Genomic DNA, 11,374 nt, shown 5'->3' with positions numbered 1-11,374 from the left:
TATATATTTTTTATAATTAAAATTAATTATTAAAAATTATTGAAATATATACACAGGAGGAAGTCAATGAGTTATAGTTCAAATGGCATAGTCTCTCCATATTCAATTAAGAGGTTGCGGGTTCGAATCCTATCTTTGGTAAAAAAAAAATATTATATATATATATATATATATATACACACACACACACACGGGGGAAAGTTTTCCTATATAATATAAGATCTGTTGCCATATAGTTAACTTAATGATTATTATTATTTATTTATGCATGAAGTTTTACACAGGAACCGCTTCATTACATTCCCAACCCCCAAAAGCTTCACCTTTGTTAACGCAATTCCTCAACACTTCTACAACCATTCTTCATCTTAAACAGACCCAGGCCTTCGCTCTTAAACTCCTCTCTCACCAATCGCATCAATACAATCACTTCTTGGGTCGTTTGTTTCTGAGGATTTTCTATCTTAATGCCGAAATATCTAATCTCTGCTATGCCCACAAACTGTTTGATGAAATGCCAAACTGCCCAAACACCTTCCTTTGGACATCCCTTATTCGCGCGTTTATATCTGGTACCCAATTTCGCCATGGAATTTCCACCTATGCTAGGATGCACCAAAATGGGGTCTTGCCATCTGAGTTCACCTATTCCACAGTCCTCAATGCATGCGGACGTATCCCCGCCACGTTCGAAGGGACACAAGTTCATGCTAGGGTGGTGCAGTCAGGTTTCTTGGGGAACAAGTTTGTGCAAACCGCTTTACTTGACATGTATGCGAAGTTTGGTAGTGTTTTCGATGCAAGGGTGGTGTTTGACGGGATGTGTGATAGAGACCTAGTTGCATGGACGGCAATGATTTGTGGGTATGCCAAGGCGGGGATGATGATTCATGCGAGGTGGTTGTTTGATAACATGGGGGAGAAGAATTCTTTTACTTGGACTACTATGGTTGCAGGGTATGCAAATAGTGGCGACATGAAATCAGCCAAGAAATTGTATGATGCCATGGACGAGGAGAACAAGAGTGTGGTCACGTGGGTAGCAATGATAGCTGGTTATGGGAAGTTTGGTAACGTAAGTGAAGCAAAAAGAGTGTTTGATAGGATATCAACGCCACGTGATCCGTCAGCATGTGCAGCAATGCTGGCTTGTTATGCCCAAAATGGGTATGCAAAGGAAGCTATTGACATGTATAAGGAAATGAGGCAATCAAAAATTAAAATCACTGAGGTGGCAATGGTGGGTGCTTTATCAGCATGTGCACAACTTAGGGATATTCAAATGTCAAGTACATTGACAGAACATGTTGAGGAGAGTATTTATGGTATATCCTTCTATTATTACTTTGTTTTCTGCACTTTAGTGTCAACTCAATCTCTTTAGCTTGAACTTCTTGATACTAACCTTCGCGCTCTTGTTTAATTGGGTTTCGACCAATTGTTCTTTCATTTCAGATAGGATATGTATTATATCCAATTCATTGATCCACATGCATTCCAAATGTGGAAACATAAACTTAGCTTGGACGGAATTCAGTAGAATGAAATACAGAGATGTGTATAGCTATAGTGCAATGATTGCAGCCTTTGCTGAGCATGGGAAATCACAAGATGCTATAGATCTTTTCCTAAAGATGCAGAAGGAAGGATTGCAGCCAAACCAGGTTACATTCGTGGGTCTTCTCAATGCATGTAGTTCTTCAGCTCTCGTCGACGAAGGTTGTAGGTATTTTCGGACTATGACTGAGGTATTTGGTATTCAGCCCTTACCCGAGCATTATGCTTGCATGGTAGATCTGCTTGGGAGGGCTGGGCAACTTGAAAGGGCATACTGTCTCATAGAGCAGAATGCAAGCACCGATGCAACCACCTGGGGTTCTTTATTAGCAGCTTGCAGGGTTTATGGCAATGTGGAATTGGGTGAGACAGCTGCTAGACATCTCACCATGATTGACCCTGAGGATTCAGGAAATTATGTGCTTCTAGCAAACACTTATGCATCTAAGGACAAATGGGAACATGCAGAAGAAGTTAGGAAGTTCATGAGTGAAAAGAGAATGAAAAAACCTTCAGGGCATAGTTGGTTACAAAGAGAGATAAGTGGACAGTTTAGAGATGAAATATTTTGATTGTTAATCTTCTGCTTGTTAGATATATTCTTTCTGCCAATGTAATGGCATGAATTCCTTCTGCATTTCCAAAGTTCTTCCCAATGGTGGATGCTAGAGAAGAAGCACATTCATTGTTAATCTCTGCTCATTGAATATCTGATTTCAATCAATAAAATGATCACATTTCTTCTCCATCTCCAAAGAGGATCCGATTGGAGCTAAGGTTCAATGCTTTTGAAAAAGGTATATCAGAGGGCTTGCTCAGGTTCAATCAACGGCAGCTAATACTTGAAATTGTTGTCAATATTACTCAATGGCAATGCTTATTGGAGACAAAATTAGCAGATATATCCTTACTTCCCGGTAATTTTCTTTGTGCTGTATCTCCAATTTATTTAGATTTCTTTTCTCTTTTGGTGTATAAACCGATAAAAGCCTTAAAAATCCTTACTACAAACTATTACCTAATACAGCACTATGAAGGGAGGTGGGAAAAAAAAAGAGTGAAGAATGAGACATAAATATGAACATAAGATTTTGAAGTTCTATTTAATCAATCTCGAATTAGGTAAAAAGGCCTTATAGACTGGCTTTCTTAGGGGCTAATAAACATAACAGCATTAGATAAATGAGCACACATTCATCATGCAGTGACAAATTCTCCATGATGGCATGATTGTAATTGATTTAGAACCTTTTTAAGACAAAACGGGTTTAGGGTTTAGGGTTTAGTGAAGAATGAGACATAAATATGAACATAAGATTTTGAAGTTCTATTTAATCAATCTCGAATTAGGTAAAAAGGCCTTATAGACTGGCTTTCTTAGGGGCTAATAAACATAACAGCATTAGATAAATGAGCACACATTCATCATGCAGTGACAAATTCTCCATGATGGCATGATTGTAATTGATTTAGAACCTTTTTAAGACAAAACCTGATTAAACTATCAAAATAATACATACTAGACTCCCATCCATCCGATGCAACAACAACAACAACAACAAAGCCTTGTCCCACTAGGTGGGGTCGGCTACATGAATCAAACGACACCATTGAGCTCTGTCATGTATCATATCTACAGAGAGACCGTTTACATGTAGATCTCATTTGACCACCTCATGGATGGTCCTCTTAGGTATTCCTCTGTCTTTCACCCCTTGTCCATCTTCCATCAAATCCATCCGATGTGCGGAGAGCTAAATTGATTATACTATATACTATAAATTTAAAAGTATTATATTGTTCATAAATTAATTAGATAATATGTAGATTAATATTAAACTTAAAAGACTCATTTATAAAAAATATTTGTAATTTGTATATAATTCAATATAATTATTTAAAAATAAAAAACAAAGAAAAATATACAACATCAACAAATGTCTTGTGAAGTTAGTCTCTTTTTAAATATTAACTCATGTATGTTTTCTAATATATTTATATATTAGAAAACTTCCTTCTATACTTTATCATAAAATATAATCAAATCTAAGAAGTTATGTTTCTTTTCATTAACAAGTTTATTCTATAATAGGTTTATATCAACTTTTATGTGATAAGAATAGATAGATAGATAGATGTTTGTTTATCCCTGTATAAGTTTGCTTATTTAGTTGAGAGCGAGGTCTAAATAACAGCTATGCTATCTCAATGTCCTTTCCATTTTAGGTACTCATCTACTGTTAAAGGTTTTGGACCACCAAACCAATCAATTAAGAATATATTTTCAATCTCCAATTTGTAGACTTGAAAGTTATGATCCATAGGCCAGCCTGTTCACATTTCAACAAAAAGAATGAATCAAATTTCAGAATGCATTAGGGAGGAGAGTAAGATGGAACGTGTAACTTAGCAACTAGTGGCTAGCATAAGAAAAGAATAAATGCTCTTATCTTATATACTCTGATTACCTTTCATCTCTGAATGCTTGGAAAACAATGCATTTCTGCCAAATTCAGCCTCTTTGGACTTTTCATCAACCAATATCAGCTAAAACATAAAAGAAGACTTGTCAAGTTCTCATACAAACCAATAGCAATTTCATCATGTTTTCTGCCTTTGTGAAAGAATATCTGTTCTGCAAAGCCGACATAAAATAGTTGGAACTATGGATGAATAGTTAACTTCTCATTCAACAAAATAGGAACTTTGTCACAACTTTTTATTATGTGGATAACATGAAGGTCCTTTCCGGCATAATAAAATTCATTGCTATATGCAGGAAATGTATGGTAAGATCTGCATCAAACAATACTTCATGTGAGACGAAGTTAGCAGAACAGTATGGAAGTGAAAAGGAAAGCATTTTGTTCAGTATGATCACATTCTTTAGCGCTCTCGGTTGAGGCAGTCCTCCATATGCAGGGGATACAGGATCAACTCAAGACAAAAGGGTAACAAGAATAAAAGAATTCACAATATTTTGTGGCTTATGGGGCCGTGAAAGAGTTTTTCTGAAAAGGTGTTGATACATCATAAATTCATAAGTATTTGCACATTTAAAATGTTCGGAGACTAAAAGTTAATTAGCACAGAAGACGACTTAATAAAACGAGGACAAACTTGTCATCACCCAAAATGAACAATCAGATTCAACTGTTTCTTTTTCTAATTTTTTCACATACCTTTCCAGTTAGAGTAATTTTTGAGCAAGTAGGATTCTCTGGGTCTATCTTGCCACAGGTCCCAAGAGGATATTCACTGACTGTAAAGGAAGCTCTTTGGTCTTTCAATGCATTTTTTACTGTTGGATCCAAATTTGTCAAGTAAAAGTATGGGATGCCAGTGCCTTGGTCAGGTATCCCATCACTAAATGATACCACATTCCTGCAGTTAGACAATATATTGATTTCTGTGAGGAAACCTCTTTTACTTTTATTCAAGATTAAAACTACGGAAACCAAGACATTGAATGTAAAATATTTATATAAGAGTTTACATTTGGCAGATTGATTAACTCAAAAGGATGGTTGCACTAAAATTTATAGTAATCAGCAAACGAGAATGAGGAGATTAACATGATCTTGATGAAAGTTCTATGTAGTTGTTGGCCTGATACGGTTACTACCATGCATATACATATTATTATTTTCATTATATATATATAGCCATGCGACTTTGAACATTTTTCAGTGCACTCTGATTCTACTTGAAAACTTTATATGTATTCTAGGTATCTAAGTATAAATATAGGATATGCTTACCCCCAAGGTGCTCCACCCAAATCAATTGAGATTGTGCTGCCAAAAAAAGGGGAAAAGTGGAGTTAATATACATGATTTGATCTTTACAAGCAGATAAATTAAATAAAAATAATTAGCTAGTGACAAGAATTGGTTCATCATGAAAATTTTGATGAATTTTTATGTAGTCATGGAACTTCTTAATTTCTTGACTTGCCTTTCAGCAAATCAGGGTTTGGGAATGGGGAGCAAGAAGGCATCCTCCGCCCCCACTCCATCCTGTTGACATCCCTAAAAAGGATAATAACATCAATGAAAATTTGAAAATAGCGAAAGTGTGCAATGAGAGAGAGAGAGAGTACTTTAATACTGCCCAGAAATTCTGAGAGACCAGCCAACGAGCGGTGACAATAGCATCATTTGGGTCAGGTTTTTTAGAAATGGACAGCATTGATCTCCTGTGTGCCATAGAATTCTGGGAACAAACCAAGAAGAGTACGATAGCGACATGTACATGCAAAACTCTAATACTTTTCATTTTCATCGTGCTCGTGTCTCTCAACTCCCACAACAGCACTATAGTAGGGTAAGAGAAGAGACTAGTTAATTAGTTATAGTCCAGGAAGTTGCGCGAGAATGATCCAAAATTTTAACTCTTCTCTCTCATCATTGATTATATATAACATGCAAATTTGTGTTTCTTTTTCCTCCTTCTTTCTAATATCTTTTTTCTTAATGAACAAATAGCATTTTGCTATTCTTTCTATTTTAAAATATCTATTTAGAAGTCATAAATTAATATTTTAAAATAATTGTCCATTTTTAATATCAAAATGGTTAATCATTATCATTATTATCGCTAGCGCCAAACATATTGAAGTGGTGCACTAGTGCGTTTTAGGCTTGTAGCATAACAGTCTTTGTGTTCCTTTTCTCAATGACATTTATAAAAGTATTATATATTAATAAGGAGATGTGATAACAATTAATAATTAATTTTAGTAAAATTTGTCAATATTTTACAAGATTTAATATTATATTTTTGTAATAATTATGTTGATTTTTTTCCTTATATTACCATAGACACTATATATAGTATTTTCTTTATAGTTCATAGGTATATGTACTAGACTACCAGAGCCAATATCTTTTGGACTTGTTTAAGTGAGTTTTTAAGAAAAGATTTTTTTTAATTATTTTTTTTTAAAAAGATCTTATAAAAACGTAAGGGCTTGTTTGGGTGAGTTTTTTAAAAAAAAAAATCTATTTTCGAGTTATCTTTTTTTAAAAGATTTTATGGAAAAGTAAAAGTAATTTTATGTACGGGTATCTCATACAAAAAGATTTTTTTTATTTATCAATTATATTTGGGTATAAAAAATATAAAAGTACTTTTTTGTTTATCTATTACAAAAAGATATCTTTTTTTTAAGGAAAAAAGATCTTTTAAAAAAAGATGTAAATTACAACTTCTCAAAAACGATGTTTTTTTATTTTTTTAGTGCTTTTACTTTTACTACTAAAAATTTGCCAAACACACTAAAAAATAAAAAAAAAAGTAAAAAGATCTTTTTCATTGAAAAAAGATTTTTTTATCAAAATAATGGCGCCCAAACAAGCACTTAAAAATAATTTTATGTTTCGATATCTCATACAAAAAAATCTTTTTATCTATCAATTATGTTTGGGTATAACAAAATAAAAGTACTTATTTATTTATTTATTACATGAAAAACATCTTTGTTTTAAGAAAAAAATATCTTTTAAAAAAAGATGTAAATTATAGCTTCTCAAAAAATATATTTTTTATTTTTCTAGTACTTTTATTTTTACTACTAGAAATTTGCCAAACACGCTAAAAAATAAAAAAGATCTTTTTTCATTAAAAAATATTTCTTTTATCAAAATAATGACGCTCAAACAAACACTGTCTTTTTTGTTTTGAGTAAACTATCATTTTTATCTATAAAAGTTGAAAACGCTGACATATCTACTCATAGAAGATAAAAATTACTGTTTGTACCCATAAAAAATTGATTTCGCAAGCAAAATTACCCAAACCCTAAATAATTACATAAAATTCCCAAACTACCCTTAGTGAGTCTCATCCTCTTCATCTTCATCTAAACCGTGAACCCCATTGCTGCAGCACCCTCCCCTTTCCGCACTCTCTCTCTTCCTTCTACCCTATCTTCTTTAATCGTCCCTCTCTCTTTCACTTCTCCCTCTTCGCACTTTTCTCCTTCCTCTTCTTTCCTATTGATATCTCTCTCATCTCTGTCGTTCTTCTCTCTCTTTTGTGTATTAATGGTGGTTCCTCCTTTTGCTGTCGCGAGCTCCATCTTCTCCTCCCCTCATCTTTTTCTTCTTCTTCTTCGGGAGGTTTTTGGCTTCAGAAAGTAGCAATTTTGAGTCCTCTATATTTTTTGCAACCACAACTTCTTCAACGTTGAGTTCCTTCTTTTTTCAAATGTCGTATCTTCGTCTTCTTCTCTCAGCATCTCTGCTCTGTTCTCCTCCTAGTGATGCATTTTCGTCATCTCCTCCCAGCGTCGCCAAAATTGAATTAATGTTCTGTATTATTTGCAACGAAAATAGTGATCTTGAATATGAGAAATTGACAATTTTTGGTGAAGGTTCTAAGAAATTAGGGTTTTATTTTGAATCTATGCATGTTCTATTCTTCAATTTGATCTGAGTTTGTTCTTTTTTGTGATTTTAAAGAGGATAGTAGCTGGGCTATATTGATGTTCAAGAGGAGAGAGAGAGAGAGAGAGAGAGAGAGAGATATGATGCTATGGTAGTGGTGGTTTAGGTGCTGCAGACAGTGAGTGAGGGTGGGTGCGTGCGTGAGAGAAGAGAAGGGGATAGTTTGGGGATTTTATATAATTATTTAGGGTTTGGATAATTTTACTTGCGAAATCAATTTCTTATGGGTATAAATGGTAATTTTTATCTTTTATGGATAGATATATCAGTATTTTTAACTTTTATGGGTAAAAATTGTAGTTTACTCTTTTGTTTTTGTTTTAACTATTTACTACCATAATAATGTATTTTTTGTTTTTAATTTTTAAATCGAAGTTGATTCCTTTAACATAAAAATTAGGATTTCATTATTTTTTATTAATTCATCGATATTTTTATTATTTTAATCATATAATAATGATGTTTAATCAAATTTGACTTTGTCATAATTATTTATCATGCCTAATATCCATGAAGTTCCACTAAGAGCATCTCCATCGGGCTAAATTTTGGAGTCTGATTACTATTTTGTTAGAGAAAAAAGAGAACTGGAGCATTGGAGTGAAATTCAAGTGAGTTCTTTCACTCATTTCAAGACGAGGGAATCCCTCTGAATGGGGACTCCCATTAGCCAATTCACACTTGTCAAATGGTAAGTTAGGTAAAAAATAAATAATTATATAAAATATTAATTAATTAAATAGTTATGTTAATTAATTAAATAATTATATTAAATAATAATTAATTAGATTAAATAATTAAATTTTTATTTTATTAATAATTTATATTAATTATTTATATCATAATTAATATTAAATATTATTTATATTTATATTATTATATTAAATTAGCCGTTGCAAAACTAGTCGTTTTTAGAAAAAGAAGAAACTTGCCAACATAATGAGAGCTTGTATTATATTGCATAATATGATTGTTGAGGATGAAAGAGACACTTATGCAGGAAATTTTGCTCAAGGCTTAGAGTATGATGATGTTGAAAATGGCTTATCACAACCTCAGCTGGGAGAAGAAGATTTTACACCATACCATTAATTTCTCCAAAGAAATGCCCAACTTCGAAATAGGCAACAACATAGACAATTGAAAGAGGACTTGATTGAACACATATGGCGTCAACTATAGAGTTTAATTATGTTTTTCTTTGTATTAAGTAATTTTACAAATTAGTGTAACCCGAATTATATATTGTGTATTATTGTTATATATGAATTTATTTAATATTAATATCTTTTAATAGTAAATTATTTTTAAATTTAAATATTTAAATTACATTATTGAAAAAAATTAATTACATTAATTTCAAGTATTTTAATAAATTAATTAAGTGGGATCACAAAATAGGGACTAAAGTTAGTTCCTCCTAATGGAGAAGAGAGAGATGCTTTGAGTTCCTATTTACTATTTATGACGCAAAAGCTAATGTAAAATTACTTTTTATGACAGGTGGACCGTAAATAGAAACTGGGATGAGTTCCCTACTAAAAATGGTCTAAGCATATAGGATATTGAAAGTACGATTGATATAACTAATATATTTTTGCAATATCTTGATTGTGGCAGCAAGGACCTATTCGCCTCCTTTTTCACCTCCTAATCATTCATAAAGTTTGAGGGCGTGGTCTTCACGTGTCTTAAATTCTTTGCAGCAAAGCATGGAGATAGAGTAAATTCTCATAATAATCTTTAAGATTTACGTGAATATTTAATGTAGTTCTCAAGATCTCAATTTTTTTTATACTAGTCATTGAGATAGAACTCCAAACACTCATAATGATTCCTAAACATATTTCTGATGATGAGTCATCATGGGGCGCTTACGTGGCATCATTTCGCTACGTTGGAGCCAGATAAACTGGCACGTTTTCAATTTATACCTACATTGGCCCCTCCCTCTATATTTAACCCTAGTTTCAAAATTCAAATCCCTAATCTTTTTCTCCGACAGCTCCCAGTCTCTGACCCTGTCAGCAGCCCACATCTTTTTTGCAAGCTCCTTCGGGACATCACCGACAAACGAATTCATATGCAAAGCAAGCAATTGCGCCCAATCTCAAGAGGAATCTCTCCGGACAGTGAGTTTTGCCATAGAATCAAGTTGGTAAGGTTTTGAAGCTCCCTTAGAATAGAACCTTTTAGCTGATTCTGCATCAAACCCAATGTCTCCAAGCTGTCACACTTACTAATCTCGGCTGGTATTGACTTTGAGAGAGCATTCAGTCCCGCCCGAACAACCCTAAGCTTCTTCAACTTGCTAATTGGTTTAGGAATTCTCTTTGTTAAGTTGTTGCTATATATAACTAATGTTAGGATTTGGTTGAATTAGTCCCACATTGCTTAGGATAGCAAATGGAGTGGGTGGCCTAGGCTATAAATATGAGGCTAAGTTCTCCATTTGTTTTTGCACCAGTCAGAAACACTTTAAGCTTGTATCTGTTTTTTCTTTTCCTCTGTACTCTTTAATTAGAGAGTGTTGTGAGGTGTAGTTAGATATTTGCTTTGAGAGAGTGTGGGTGTACTGGGGTGCCGGTGTTAGAGAGAAAGAAGTCTATGTGTTGTAACAATTTTCACATAGTGATATTCTCTGGTTGTCATTTGACAACGGCCGTGGTTTTTTCTCCGGTAATTGGAGTTTCCACGTTAAATTCTTGTGTTGTGATTGTGTCTATTTTATTTCTCTGTCAAAGGTATTTTCTCAAGGGGGAATGATGTCTTATTCCCAACAACTAACTCCTCAAGTGAAGCTAAGTTCCCAAAATCTTCAGGTACCTCACCATGTATATAATTTTTACAAAGGTAAAGCTTCCTAAGTTTTGTTATATTCCAAATTGGGGTTAAAATTTCTCCATGAAGCCTGTTTGTACAAAGATCTAGAAACTTTAAACTATGGCAATTAGCAAAACCATTCGAATTTGGACTAGAAAAAAAATTCTGAGAGATTCAACTCAATTAGCCTTAAAAGGTTACAGATTTTAGGAGATAAAGTGCCAAATAGATTAAGGTAGTAGAGTTTAACGGAAGTTACCAATGATGAATGAGTGGATTGCACATCAGTCCAATTGCATGGTACTCTCAGTCTCAGTCACTTCCTATGTACTCTCTCTCACTGCCGGTTAGATCTCTTCACCGATCTCCTCTCTTCTAGTTTTGAACTTTTCATTCTTGTTTGGTGATCGATGTTTGGTTGTTGAGGAAGCTTAGAAAAAAAGAAATATGGAATATTTGCATTTGTTGTGATGTGTGAACTTGGAAAAAGATCTTTGTCTTCTTTGCATTTGAAGAAAGAAGTGGGCTGTCGTTCGGTGTTTGAC

General features: G+C 33.5%; 2 protein-coding genes across 2 annotated transcripts; one reads left to right on the top strand and one right to left on the bottom strand.

The window, feature by feature from the left end:
• Positions 1 to 226: 226 nt before the first annotated feature.
• LOC107643974 (pentatricopeptide repeat-containing protein At3g47530) lies at positions 227 to 4,872 on the top strand. The gene is made up of 3 exons (XM_016347735.3): positions 227 to 1,325; positions 1,456 to 2,474; positions 4,337 to 4,872. Exons 1-2 carry the CDS (start codon positions 245 to 247, stop codon positions 2,127 to 2,129), a joined length of 1,755 nt encoding a protein of 584 aa, XP_016203221.1. The 5' UTR covers positions 227 to 244; the 3' UTR covers positions 2,130 to 2,474; positions 4,337 to 4,872.
• LOC107643975 (uncharacterized) lies at positions 3,088 to 6,015 on the bottom strand. Its single transcript, XM_016347736.3, has 5 exons — positions 5,660 to 6,015; positions 5,319 to 5,354; positions 4,740 to 4,941; positions 4,026 to 4,104; positions 3,088 to 3,887 (listed from the first exon to the last, which is right to left on the bottom strand). The coding sequence occupies exons 1-5, from the start codon at positions 5,839 to 5,841 to the stop codon at positions 3,763 to 3,765; spliced, it is 624 nt and encodes a 207-aa protein (XP_016203222.1). The 5' UTR covers positions 5,842 to 6,015; the 3' UTR covers positions 3,088 to 3,762.
• Positions 6,016 to 11,374: the final 5,359 nt, after the last annotated feature.

Source organism: Arachis ipaensis, chromosome B5 (genome assembly GCF_059453495.1).
Source record: "Arachis ipaensis isolate K30076 ecotype BB chromosome B5, ASM5945349v1, whole genome shotgun sequence".
NCBI classification, from domain to species: Eukaryota; Viridiplantae; Streptophyta; class Magnoliopsida; order Fabales; family Fabaceae; genus Arachis; species Arachis ipaensis.
Note: the sequence above shows the minus strand (reverse complement) of the source record. Positions and strands in the feature narration are given on the sequence as shown.